A 15,045-nucleotide genomic window follows, 5' to 3' on the forward strand; every position below is an offset into this window, starting at 1 on the left:
GTAGTTATATACAAATTTTAGTATTATTTGTTGTAGTTCTGTGAAAAATGCTGTTGGTATTTTGATAGGGATTACATTGAATCTCTAGATTGCTTTGGATAGTATGGACTTTGTAGCAATATTAATTCTTCTAATCCATGAGGATGGAATATCTTTCCATTGGTTGTATTGCGTCTTTAATTTCTTTCATCGGTGTTTCAGAGTTTTGAGAGTAAAGGTATTTTACCTCCTTGGTTAATTTTATTTTTAGGTATTTTATTATTTTTGGTACAATTGTAAATAGGATTGCTTTCTTAATTTCTCTTTCTGGTACTTTATATTGATGTATAAAACGAGATTTCTGTATATTAATTTTGTAACCTGTAATTTTAATGAATTCATTTATCAGTTCTAGTAGTTTTTTTGGTGGAGTCTTTAAGGTTTTCTGTTTATAGTATCATGTCATCTGCAAATAGACTGCTTTACCTCTTCCTTACCAGTTTGACTGCCTTTTCTTTTTCTTGTATGATAACTGCAGCTAAGACTTCCAGTGCTATTTTGAATAAAAGTGGTAAGAGTGGGCATGCTTGACTTATTCCTGATCTTAAAGGGAGAGCTCTCAGTTTTTCACCATTGAGTAAAAAATATTAGCTGTGGGTTTTTTATATATGGCCTTTGTTATGTTTAGGTATTTTACTTGTTAACCTACTTTGTTCAGAGTTTTCATTCACGAGTGGACATTGTACTTTGTCAGAAGCTTTTTCTTCATCTGTTGAGATTGAGATGATCATATGGTTTTTATTCTTTCTCTTGTTAATTATCATTTATAATTTTGATCGATTTATAAATATTGAACCCCACCCTTGCTTCCCTAGAATAAATCCCGACTGATCATGGTAGAACGGGTTTTTTAAGGTATTGTTGAATTCAGTTTACTAATAATATTTTCTTACAGATTTTTGTATCTGTGTTTCTCAGAGATTTTGGACTATAGTTTTGTCTTTTTATTTGTAGTGTTTTTATCTGGTTTAGAATCAGAGTAATGCTGGCCTTATAGAATGAATTTCAGTTTTCCTTCCTCTTCTATTTTTGGAATAGTTTAAGAATAGGTATTAACTCTTCTTTAAATGTTTGGTAGACTTTGCCTGTGAATCCATCTGGTCCTGGCCTTTGTTTTCTGGGAGTTTTTTGATTACTGATTTGATTTTTGATAGACTTTTTAAAATTTTTAATGTTTATTTTTGAGAGAGAGACAGAGGGCAAGCAGGGGAGGGGCAGAGAGAGAGGGAGACACAGAATCTAAAGCAAGCTTCAGGCTCTGAGCTGTCAACACAGAGTCCAATGTGAGACTTGAACCCACGAGCTAGGAGTTCATGACCAGAGCCGAAGACGGACACTTAACCGACTGAGCCACCCATGCACCCCTGATAGACGTCTTTTAAATGAGTAGCTGAGCTCAAAATAAAATGCTCAGAGACCAAAAATAAATAGGTAGCTAAAAGAAGATGAGTGAACTATTTATTTGCTGTGGTCACTTTCACATTGGAGTTGCTGATCTCAGTAACCCCATTTCTTAGGAATTAGTGGTAACACAGAAACCGAAGATCTCAAGTAGGTTTATATGAGATAGAGAAATGGAATTGAGACCTACCCCCTTTTTGTAAAGTTAGAACCTCAGAGAACTACACCCTCAGTGAAAGGTGGATGAGGACAGTCTTTGCACCTCAGAACAAGATTGCCTGTTTTTTCTTGAGCTCTGGATGAAAAAATAATGATCTCCTCTGGGAATTCACAACCATATGCCTATTCTGACCCAGGTTTGGAGATAAACTTTATAATTCTTTGTAATCTAAAATTTCCCAAGCTGGGAATTCAAAACATAAATAGTACTAAGCTACTGTCAATATCCTGGAATGCCAGACAGAAAGAAAACTAAACAACTACAGAGAAATCTATGTTCAACTAAGCCATAGTATATTCCAGTATATGGAGCCTCTTTGAAGATGAGTTCAGAGTACAAAATAGCAAGACAGGCAGTTCAGTGTGATGAAAGGTCAATGGATATAACAAATAATAGAATTAACCTCCAGGAATTTCAGATAATAGAATTATCAGATAGGGACTAAAAAACATAGATGTCCAAATTGAATTTTAAAAGAAGGAATTAAATATACAATATGGAAATAATTAAAAAGAATCAGGCAGATGTGATAAAGAACCAGTCGAATTTTTAGAAACGAAAATATTGTCTTAAAAATTAAAACTCAGTGAATAGATTAAACAGTGGATAGATACAACTAGTGTAAGAATTAGTGAATTGAAAGAGCTGAGATTACTGAGACTACAACCTTTAGAAATTAGAGTAAGTATGAAAGAGAAATTAAAAGAAATACAAGCTTAAGTGAAAAGGTTCAATTCATGAGATTAAATTTCTGAAAGAACATTAGGAAAGGTCAATATTCCAAAAAAATTATGGCTGAGAATTTGTGATGAAACACAAATTAGATTCAGTGTATGCTAAGTCTAAGATGTGATTTTACTGTATTTACAAACTTACTAAGTCAGCCTGTTACTGTTCTTTGGTTGCTGACAGAAAACATGAGATTCCTGAAACAGAGACTTTATTTCTCTGAGTATGGTAAGAAGTGTGAGTATTGTATTTGCCTTATTTCCTCTTGCCTTTCCCCAAAACCCACTAGTGTAGTGTAGAGGACTCAGTGGATGCCTGCACATGTAATGGGCTCCTTTTGATAAGAGGAACACTGAGCTTGGAAAACCTGTGCTTTTATAGCAAGCAATTAACAGGCTTGTTCTTTGTTCCAGAGGGAAACATTACCTCATTTCTCCAGCTTGCACAAAGCAAATATAATCCTGAGAAATGGCCCAAGAATAGTTAAGATCCTTGGATTCATAGCATACCCAGTTGAGACATGTATAAAAAGTAAGAGACCCATGGAGGAGAAATCAATCTTGCAGGAAGCACACCGTATTCTGAGCTAGGTAAATAAGAATAAATCCACAACTGGATATTTGTAGTGAAAAAAAGTTATCCAATTCATGGAAACTACCAGCAAGGAAAACTCTGGACTGAGAGTCTAGTTCTACTTTTGCCACTTGATAGGTAGATGAATGACCTTAGGAAAGTTTTTTACCTTTATGAATTTAAGTTACTTATGTTAAAATATGATTATAAAAGCACTCTACTTATCTTACAGGGTGATGATAAAAAGTTAAGCATTGAGAACTATAATTTGCTATTTTAAATAACAGAACTTGGTAGTTTTACTAATGACACTGTCATAAAGCAAAAGTTGTTATATTGTGCATCTGAAGTAAAAGCTCAGCCAACTAGTGTATCTCTTTAAAAATATAATCTTTACTCCTTTAAGCTAGCATTTAATTAATATTCTGAAGACTAGGTTAGTATTCCCATGGCAATAACAGATCAAACAAAATCTGCAGCCATTTAGAGTACAAAAATGCCACATATGATATTAAGGTTTGCTTCTTATGTAAATCCTATGATAGTAATTGAATTTAATATGGGCAGGTTTGGGGCGCCTGGGTGGCTCAGTCCGTTGAGCGTCCGACTTCGGCTCAGGTCACGATCTCGCGGTCCGTGAGTTCGAGCCCCGCGTCAGGCTCTGGGCTGATGGCCCAGAGCCTGGAGCCTGCTTCCGATTCTGTGTCTCCCTCTCTCTCTGCCCCTCCCCCGTTCATGCTCTGTCTCTCTCTCTGTCTCAAAAATAAATAAACGTTAAAAAAAAAAAAATTAATATGGGCAGGTTTTCCTCTGTATGTGTTATTTTTACTTTTGCTATTCCATGACTCTGAAGGTTTTAACCTTAGAATGGAATACATTGGGAAAGTATTTTTTTTTACAAGGAAAACAATGTGTTTTTAGCATAATGCAAACTGTGACATGCTTCTGACTTAGGAGTGTATTTTACCAAACTAGTTGTTTATTTTCTAATATTTAATGTCTTATATTCTTCTTAACAGTGTGTAGTATTGACTGAGATCAAACTTCCGTTGCAGAAGAAGATCAATAACTTTTGCCGTTCTCGGTGCCCTCCAATTAAGGTAATAATATTACTTAATAATGACATGTAGTTAAGCAAAGAAAGAACACCTTCACTGTTAAAATTTATAGCTTTTCAGTAGGTTTTGTAAGAAGTTCTTATGTACACGAGGACAATCACAGTAATATTTTTCTCTTTAATTTTGGCATTATTCATTTCCTGTTTTTAAAACCAAGATCTAAATTTGGCTTATAGCAAATTGCCAAAACTGAGGAAGAATAAAGATGGGAATGGTAAGGATGGTAAATATTGAATTCATCATCTAACTTTAAATATGGTGTAATGGTGGTTTTCAAGAGGTTCATTGGTTCTTACAACAAATATTCATTGAGCATCTTCTCCCAATACAATTCTAGGCACTAGGAATACATTAGTGAATAGGACATACAAATTTTCCTACTCATGAAAATTACCATCCAGTAAGGAAGATATTTAATTAAAAAGCAAATAAATAACATAGTTTCAAGTCCTATGAAGAAAATAGCTAGGTAAAGAATATAATGTCTGCATGATGTTGGGGTGGGGATCAGTGCTGGTTCTCTTAAATTGAAGGTCAGGGAACTCCTCTGAGGAGATAACGTTTGAATAGAACCCTGAATAATGGGAGAGAGCCAGCTATGGAAAGAGCATTCAAAGCATGAAGAACATCAAGTGTAGACTTGAAAGCATAAAAAAATTCGCTTGGTGTGTTTACAAACAGCAAGAAGCAAGCAAGACCAGAATGGAATTTGGGTAAAGAGGAGAGAGTAGTATGAGTAAAAGTTACCAGGGGATTATGTTCAGAGAAGTAATTAGAGGGCCATAACTTACATAACTTTGAGGATAGCGGAGTTTTAATCCCATGGGTTTTGACTTGATTTATATATACAGTGTGTGTGTTTGTGTGTGTGTGTGTACATAGGAGAGAGAGAGTACGAGACAACACACCGAAGCAGGGGAGGGGGCAGAGGGAGAGAATCTTAAGCAGACTCCATGCTCAGTACAGAGCCCGACATGGGGCTTAATCTCAACAGCCATGAGATCATGACCTGAGCTGAAATCAAGAGTTGGATGCTTAACCACCTGAGTCACCCAGGCATCCCTGATCTGATTTATATTTTTAAAAGATCACTCTGGATGTGCTGTAGGAAAAATAGTCTAAAGCATAGTTTTCAGAGTATGGTCGAAGGATACTGAATATTCTTGAGATCTTTTCATGGGATCTGCAAAGTCAAACTATTTTCATAATATTACTAAAATGTTATTTGTTTTTTTTTACTCTGATTCTCTTATGGGGTACAGCGGAGTTTCCAGAGTCTATCTAGATGATATGCAGTAGATATTATAGCTCTGATAGCTAATGAAATGTATGTGTGTATTCTTAACATTTTAAATGTTTCTCAGTTTTAATTTCCAACACCGCAAATACCAGTAGGTATAACCCAGATAAATAGAAGTTCTTTCAGTCCTCAATAATTTTTAAGAATGTGAAGGAATTGGGGTGCCTGGATGGCTCAGTCAGTGTCCAACTCTTGATTTTAGCTCAGGTCATGATCTCACAGTCATGACATTGAACCCCATGTCAGGCTCCACGCTGAATGTGGAGCCTACTTGGGATTCTCTCTTTCCCTCTCTGTCTGCTCCTCCCCTGCATGTGTGCATGTGTGCACACTTTCTCTCAAAATAAATAAATATTTTAAAAAAAGAAGAACATGAAGGAATCACAGAGCCAAACAGAAAGAAAGCCATTGAATTAATAAGAGAGTAGAGGCAACTAGACCAGTTGGAGGATAATGCAGTAATCCAGGTGTGAGATGCTGGTAATTCAAGAGAGGTAGAAATAGAAATTTTGAGAAGTTAATGAATTTGAGATATCTTCTAAAAAAATGGCTTACAACTTACGAATGGATGAATATGAGTTGTGAGGGAAAGAATGATAAAGAATCACTCCTAGATTTTTTCCAGAGTAACTGAGTCATGGTGACATTGGGAAGACCAGTAATAAGTTTAGATCAGAAAAATCATAAATTATCCTGTGCAGTTACATACATACCATTAACTCTAACTCCTTTGTGGGGTTATTTGTTCCTTTGAAAAAAGGAAAAAATCACTTGTTCTTTTGAGATAGGCAGTAAGCCAACTATCATACTCTATTAAATAGTTGTGCTAAAAATTTTTGGATTGTGGTATTTACATAGCATATTTACACTCTGTACATTTGTGCTATGGTTCACAATTTAAACAGATGAATAAGACATAGAATAGTAAAGTTAAAATCCCCGGGCATGGAAGTTTTACAAAATAATTACACTAAGTTATGAACTAAAATCTTTTGTTTATGTGATTGGTATATGTAATCCTATTTGAAAGTTGTTTTGAAGGGAAATTGTCCTCAAATTTGCAGCTTTTAAACTTAAAAATCATGATTATATATATGATTATATATATGATTATATATATGATTATATATATGATTATATGATATATATGATTATATACATATATGATTATTATACATAATATATCAATATATTATATATAATAATCATATATATGATAATGATAATGATATATAATGATATGATATATAATCATATATATATATGATAATGGTAATGATAATAATATATATATTATATATGATTGTATATATGATTATATATATGATTATATATGATTATATGATTTTTATATATATGATTATATATATGATTATATATAATATATATCATTTATATATTAAAAAATGCTGTGTGTACCTATTTTAATGGTAAAGGCAATACATGATCCAGTAGGAGGTAGCCTTTTATTAGCTCTTTCATTACTTCATGTAATAGGTGGTATAAATTGTTTTAATGGGCTACATTTTTATATCCAAATATGAATAGACTTTAGTTTTTGTTTAAAAAAGTATCACTTTAGGGGCTCCTGGGTGGCTCAGTTGGTTAAGCATCTGACTTCGGCTCAGGTCATGAGCTTGGGGTTTGTGAGCTTGAGACCCACGGTCAGGCTCTGTACTGACGGCTCGGAGCCTGGAGCTTTCTTCAGATTCTGTCTCCTTCTCTCTCTGCCCCTCCCCCGCTTGCACTCTGTCTCTCTGACTTTCTCAAAAATAAGTAAACATTAAAATAAATTTTTTTTTAAGTATCACTTTACACAGGATCATAGGTGTTACAGAATAAGAATTCTTTACTGTTAACTCAAAATGAAATTAGACACAAAAACGTTTTCTTTAGAGATTCTTAGAATGGAGTATATGTGTTACAAAAATCACTTTTAATAAAGGATTAATGATTGTGGTTAAGAATATGATTTTTGGGGCACCTGGGTGGCCCAATCAGTTAAGCAGCCGACTTCGGCTTAGGTCATGATCTCGAGATTCTTGGATTTGAGCCCAGAGCTTGCTTGAGATCCTCTGTCTCCCTCTTTCTCTGCCCCTTCCCAACCCTCCCCACACCAACAAATAAATAAACATTAAAAAAAAAAAAAAAAAAGAATCTGAGTTTTACCTTCCTTGCTTTGATGCATACTGTCAGTTCCTCAGCTTTTTCTATTTGTTGCCTCCCTTTTCAACTTTTAGCTCTGTTCTCTTTTCCATTAACTCTACTACTGGTGAATGGATACTTCTTTTTTCTCAAATGAAAAGTAAAAATTCACTGCTCAAACCATTGAACCAAGATACTGGTTTCTTTCTTTCTTTTCTTTTTCTTTTTTTTTTTTGGCAATATTTGCTTTATTGAAGTGGTGTAGAAATGAACCTGCAATATCTCTCAGGTGTGCCTGCAAAACCTAACTGAAGGTTTTTTATTGTTGTTCAACCAAAGCTTACCAAAGTTTCTAATTCTAAGATAGTGGATTTTATACAATTCCAAAATTTTTAGTAGTACTTAGTTTTCATCTGAATATAAATATATATACATATTCACTAAGAGAATTTAGAGAATGTAGAAAAGTATAATGAAAAATGTACCTTTAAGCCCATCACCAGAGGTAACAGCTGTTAACATTGTACTGTATATATCCTCTATAATTCTATAAAGACGTGTGTACCTTTTTTATTTTTTTGCCACATTAGTATTATATTTATGTGCAGTTGTCTATTCTGTTTTTTCAATTAGTAATGTTTAATAAAAACAAACTACAGCATGCAAACCTCAAATACTTATAGGTACAATTTACTTAATTTTTTTTTTTTAATTTAAATTCAAGTTAGTTAACATATAGTGTAGTAATGGTTTCAGGAGTAGAATTTAATGAATTATCACTTATATATAACACCCAGTGCTCCTCCCAACAAGTGCCCTCCTTAATGCCAGTCACCCATTTAGCAACCCTTAGTTCTGTATATTTAAGAATCTCTTATGGTTTGCCTCCCTCCCTGTTTTTATTTTTCCTTCCCTTCTGCTATGTTCATGTTTTGTTTCTTAAATTCCACATGAGCGAAATCATATATTTGTCTTTCTCTGACTGACTTATTTCACTTAGCATAGTACTTGCTAGTTCCATCCACATTGTTGCAAATGGCAATATTTTATTCTTTTTGATCACTGAGTAATATTCCATTGTGTATATATCCTACATCTTTTTTATCCATTCATCAATTAATGAACATTTGGACTTTTTTCATAATTTAGCTATTATCAAAAGATACCAGTTTCTTATGTACTTTGTTGGATTTTTAGGGCAAGGAAAGAATTTCTGTTATTTAAAAATCATAGAATGTACAGTGATGACGTGCTGCATTTTTTAATTCTATAGCACTAGATACCCAGTCTCAAATACCAATATCCTTGATTCTTGAACCACTTCACAGACAAATAATGTATTCTGTTTGTGATTCACTTTATATCCCAAAGGATAATCTTAATTATAAATAAAGTCATGAAGAGGCTTAAAATACTTGAGGTGGGTTTTTTTTCTTTATATAAATAGATAAGCTTGAACTTCTTTTCATCATTTCACAGTTTATCAGTGCAGATGTACATGGAATTTGGTCACGGTTGTTTTGTGATTTTGGTGATGAATTTGAAGTTTCAGATGCAACAGGAGAAGAGCCAAAAGAAATTTTCATTTCAAATATAACGCAAGTATGATTATATATATATATTATTGTATATGTATATGAATGTTTTTTTTAATGAATACATTAAAATGATTTTTATGTATGTATGAGTGGGGTAGGGGCAGAGGGAGGGAGACACAGAATCTGAAACAAGCTCCAGGCTCTGAGTTGTCAGCACAGAGCCCGACTCAGGGCTCTAACTTACAAATCGTGAGATCATGACCTGAGCCGAATTTGGATGCTTAACTGACTGAGCCACCCAGGCACCCCGATGTGAATACATTTTTTAAAGGTGACAATAGCAAAATACTGTAATATGCAATATTTTTCATTTGTTTTATAATATTTTAAGGTAATTCATGAGGGAATGTTTTGTTAATTTCTTGATCATATTATATTAAAACTAAATTTAAGTTAGAATATAAGAGTGTCTGAATTCCTTCTAACATTAATAATCAATAGATCAACATTTGCTTGTGATAAATTTTAATTTTGCTCTCTGTCGTGTTCCTATTGGGCATGAAGTGTGATTCAGTGTTTACTAAACTGTGTTTATTGTGTCAGATTGTAGATGTAGTAAGTATGTCTTAAGTCACCTGGCCCAACACAAGACTGTGGGGAGGATACACAGTTAGGTCACTATAGACAAAAGCTTTTCTAAAATTTTTTATATTTCTAAAACATTTGGAGGAGGAAAAAAAGTATTAGAATTAATTACCCTTAGATCAAAAAGTCTGAACTTTCACGTTCTCTTCAGGTAAGCTTAAGTTTTTTATTCCCTAAAAGAATTGGAGATATCATTGTGATCCAGTTTTCCTAGTTTTTTAAGTCTGAATCATTACTTTTACTTGCATTCTTTCTAATCAGTTTACACTAAAGATCAAAGAAACCAAATGTAAGGGAATGATAATAGTATTTGTGTTTCTATATTTATGCTTGATTTTTAAGCCCAGTGTAATGTTGCCTTTTCACCCCTTTTTAAGAGAAATGCATTAAAAAAATCATTCTGTGTCTCTGTGCTTACAGAACGATTTATTATTCAACCTTCAATCTTTGTGCTTGTTTTTAGTTTGTCCCTGCGAACATCATACAGTTAGAATAGAATAGCCTCCAGGAAATAGTTGGAATCTGGTATTGCATTGGTATTTTCTTTTCTTAAATAGTGTAGGCAGTATGAAGGTTATCCACAAAGAATTAGAAAGTACCATAAATGTTCCCATTTAACTTATATGCAAAAGTATTTCTCTTTTTTGATAAAGTCCTTATGAATTTTATTCTTCTTGAGATATTAGTAAACCCACATTATGTTAATTTTATATACATGTTTGTGATCATAATCTTAATTCTTACCCAGATCATTAAGCCACAGGACAATTTTCAGAATCTTCACAGTTAAGAAAGAAAGGATGATAATTCTCTTTAGGTTTTATGTAGATTAAATTATTACCACCTTATTCAACCAGTGTGTTGGATTATATGCATTAATAAGCAAATTTCTGGGCCTTGGACCTATCTCATCCATCCTCTTTGGTGAGATAGGTCAGTTTCTTCCTATTTTTGTCCTGATAAGCTGAGCTACACAATATTTTTTTATCCTTTAACATGTTGGGCAACAAATTTTAAATTACCAGTTTTCTGGCTTTAAATCTCCATCCTTCGTGGGACACCTGGATGGCTCAGTCACTTGAGCGTACAACCCTTGATTTTGGCTCAAGTCATGATCTCACAGTCGTGGGATTGTGAGCCCTGTGTCAGGCCCCTTACTGAGTGTGGAGACTTCTTGAGATTCTATCTCTCCCTCTGCCCCCTCAGCCACTTGAGCACTAACTTTCTCGCTCTCTCTGTGTCTCTCTAAAAATAAAATTTAAAAAAAAATTTAAATCTCTGTCCTTTCTTGCATTTCTTTCATCTTCAAAGTTAGACTTGTCTTTTATGCACAGATTTTTTTATAACATGACTTTAAAACTTATATTTGATAACTTTGAATATTTTTAATAAGTCCAAAGAATCTGTATCTATGAAATATTTGAACTTCCATGTAGAATCTCCTTCTCCCCCAAACACAGAAATTATATTTTAAACATTCATAATAAAATAGTAAATTGATCATTATTTTGCAATAATTCTTAAAAGGCTTGCTTTTACTAAGGAAGAAAAGGAATGACTTGGCATTTTATTGTTTTGAGAATTTTATGATAACCTGGTCCATTTTGTGTGAGATTTGAAATTTGTGCAAAAAAGGAATACATGAACTTGTTTTTTTAGTAGAATTCTCTTATTTAGGCTAATCCTGGTATTGTCACCTGCCTTGAAAATCATCCTCACAAACTTGAGACAGGACAGTTTTTAATGTTTCGAGAAATTAATGGAATGACAGGGTTAAATGGATCGACACAACAAATAACTGGTAAGTTCCTGTGTTTTATTAATTCATTTATACTTATTCATTATTCAACACATTAATAGTTTAGACAGTATATTCAGTGTTGAGAACACTTCATCAGCTTAGACAAACATGATCTAAGTCTTGGCCTCAAAACATTCAATCCAAGTGAGGACGTGTTAACATTAAGCAGTGATGTCAAGAGAGTGTAAAGACAGTACAGGCATTTCTGGGAACTCTAAACATGGCAAGGAAATCTACCCGGTTTGGGTACAGCAGCAGTGGGGACAAGTATCTTGATTAAAATTTGAAGATTGCTTTGGCTTAGGAAAATGATGAAAAGAATGTTCTATGCAGAGACCAACAGTAAGAGGCAGTTTGTTCAAGAAACTAGAAGATACAATATGGCAGGGCTGGCAGTAGGAGTTGATATGGCAAAAGTCTTAAGACATTTAAGAGGAAATTTGATAATCTCATATTGTAGGTAAGCGAAGAATCCAACATGGGCAACTTATTCACTTGAGTGCAGGTTTTGGAGAGAAGATGATGAGTACAGTTTAGGTTCGTTGAGTAAGGTGGCAATGAAGTATTCAGGTGGAGACATGTTTTTGTTAGTGGCTTGGATAAAAGGAATGAATGGATGTTGTTGCAGGCAAGTTTGTGGGTTTGTTGGCAAAAAGTTGAAGGAATTTGATTTTTATTTATTTATTTATTTTTGTAGACTAAGATGAGATCGTTGCCCAAAGGACAGCAAAAGTGCCAAAGTCCTAGATTTAAGGAGAGTTAAACATTTTAAAAAATAGATTATCAGGTTTCATTTAGTGCCCATTTGAAGTTGAAGATAGTGAATTTGTAGCAGTGTTAGTCTGCATAATTTGTGATTTTTCTCCAGCCATGTTTAAAAGAGTCAAAGACAATGCTAGACATCCTATAACTCAAAGATGGCATATTTACACTTGTTAGCTAAGAAGATTCAGGTTTAATCTTTAGGACATTTGAAAGTCTAATTATGTGATGAGTGTGTAGACTAGCAAATGGATTACTTTTTTTTTTTCTTCTAATGACTACAAAATGGATCCTTAGGAGAGACAAAAATCAGTCCCTATTATGAATTCTTCATAATAACTTTGGATTTATAGTTGGTTAAGCATCTTTGATTACAAATTACTGGATTTTGTTTCCCAGACTATATCCAGATATGTAAAATACAGGTTACATCATTAATATTAAAGAATTTGTATCTGTTTTTGTAAAAATTAACTAATCATTTAGGATTATCATTTGTTATTGTTGTTATTGTATTTATCATTTGTTATTTGTTAAATCACTTAGGATTTATCATTTGATATCTATGCAATGGGGGATTGTGATAGTTCAGAATCTTGAGGCTACATACAAAGTGTTCCATTTGTCTGCCTGTTCATTAACAAGTACCACATTATATTTAGTATTAATTGCATGTAATTAGTATCAACATATTATTAATGCCTTATAAAATATTCTAATATCTAGTAATAAGCATCTCATTATGATTATCCCCCTCTGAGTTTTCTTGGTCATTTTTAAGTCCTTAAGTTCACACTGGAAAAATAATCTATCTAGTTTTCCACACTTCCTCCCACCTCCAAAAAAATTTATAGTGGGATCTTCTAATTTTATAAATTAGGAAAAATTACCATCTTTATCATGATAAATCTTCAAGTTTAAATACTTATATCAGCATGTAATGGTTTTCTTATTTTTCTTTTAGTGGTATCACCATTTTCTTTTAGCATTGGTGATACTACAGAACTGGATCCTTATTTACATGGAGGCATAGCTGTCCAAGTTAAGACTCCTAAAACATTTTGCTTTGTAAGTATGTTTTTGTTTTTGGTTTTTTTTTTGCTTAAAATATATTTCTTTGCGGAAGAATGGCAGAAGAGAAAAAAGTAATAATACTCAGTTAACCAAACAGTTAATTTAAGGGCTGACCAGATTTTGATTTTTAATTTGTACCCACTTTGAGGGAAGTGGGATCAATTTAAGGAAATAAACTAATAACAACAAAAAAATTATAGCTAGAATACCAGTGCATATAAGTATATAAGTTGTTTACCTCAGAGGATCTATACTTTTGTGAATCATCAAAGAGTTGATCATACTTCTTACTCCCTAAGTAAGATAAAAGATGAAGCTAATATATATTTGAAAGATTTAACAAGCACTGAAACAGTATATGTTTTGTTTTATTAGTCAATTATTCCACTTTAAGTGGAATTAAGTGGAATTAAAGATTAAGTCTAGCAAGAAGACAATGGGGAATGGTAGCTCTTTTATATTTCTATTAAATCAAATTAGCCCAACCTTATTTATTTCAGACCTTGGGAGAGATGCATTGCTTTTAGTGCTCTATATTTTTTGTCAAGTAATCACTTGCTTGAAGTAATAGTTTTTGTTTCTGAAGTAATAGTTTTTGTTTCTATTAAGGAACCATTGGAGAGGCAGATAAAACATCCAAAGTGCCTTATTGTGGATTTTGGCAAACCTGAGGTAAATGAACACTTTGTAGGTTTAAGAGAGGCAGCAGAGAGGGCATGGGAATTGGTACCTTTCTGTCAGGTTTTTTTAATAAAGGTTGTATTCATATATCTAGAGTTGACTCCCAAGAATTAAAAACAGGGATTTATATCATGGAAAAATTTTAAGAACAGAAAAACATTTTACTTTTATAATATGTTAGCTTTGATAATTGAAAAACTGTTTCAATAATTTTACAAAGTGATCTTACTAAAAGATTTTCTGAACCATATAGAGTTTTATATGATACATGTTTCTTCCTAAAAAACCTTGGAAGCATTTATTCTTTTGTTTTAAATCACTGAATATAATTTTGTAGCAGTGAATGCATTTGTGATAAGGAAAGAATAGTATTAACAGTTTCCAAATTTATAACTTGATAAAGAAGAAGGATTAGGTGATTTTGATCTTATACAAATGTCTTGTTGGTGTTGTTTAGTTGATATTACTCTTTCATAGGAATAACCTACTAAAAACTGGTTATATCACCGGAGATTGAAACTTGGATCTGTTGCTTAAATATAGCTTATGGCCTTGAAGTCAAGTTGTTTAACTTCTCTAAGGCTTAGCTTCCTCATGTGTTAAATACAGATAATAATAATAGTATTAATCTAATTAATTTACTATAAGAATTAAATAATTTTTAAAGTGTTAGCACAGTGCCTGTCATATATTATGAATTCAATAACTGTTGACCAATTTTTAATGTTCCAAATAGGCACCTTTACAGATTCACACAGCTATGCTTGCCTTGGACCAGTTCCAGGAGAGCTATAGTCGCAAGCCAAATATTGGGTAATGTTCTTCATTGAAATAACTTTTTTTCCTTATTATAAAAGCAGTATTTGGGAAATTATAATTTAAAACATTTAAACTAAATGTCGTAGTTTAGAAACTAAAGTTTAGTAACTAAAGCCCTTCATAGTTGCAACACTACTAGATACACTGAACTCTATAAACATTTATTATGACCTGGTCTTTTTTGTGGTTGGAGTGGAGAG

At 32.9% G+C, this 15,045-nt stretch overlaps 1 protein-coding gene across 2 annotated transcripts in view; it reads left to right on the plus strand.

Moving 5' to 3' along the window:
- UBA6 (ubiquitin like modifier activating enzyme 6) overlaps positions 1 to 15,045 on the plus strand; it is a 90,816-nt gene that overhangs the window by 36,699 nt on the left and 39,072 nt on the right. For both annotated transcript variants that reach the window (XM_042936255.1, XM_042936256.1), the window contains 6 exons: positions 3,982 to 4,062; positions 9,005 to 9,127; positions 11,386 to 11,509; positions 13,236 to 13,339; positions 13,955 to 14,017; positions 14,763 to 14,839. In XM_042936255.1, the coding sequence (XP_042792189.1) occupies positions 3,982 to 4,062; positions 9,005 to 9,127; positions 11,386 to 11,509; positions 13,236 to 13,339; positions 13,955 to 14,017; positions 14,763 to 14,839 (572 nt within the window). The remainder of the gene's footprint in view (positions 1 to 3,981; positions 4,063 to 9,004; positions 9,128 to 11,385; positions 11,510 to 13,235; positions 13,340 to 13,954; positions 14,018 to 14,762; positions 14,840 to 15,045) is intronic.

This window comes from Panthera leo, chromosome B1, assembly GCF_018350215.1.
Source record: "Panthera leo isolate Ple1 chromosome B1, P.leo_Ple1_pat1.1, whole genome shotgun sequence".
Classification (NCBI taxonomy): Eukaryota; Metazoa; Chordata; class Mammalia; order Carnivora; family Felidae; genus Panthera; species Panthera leo.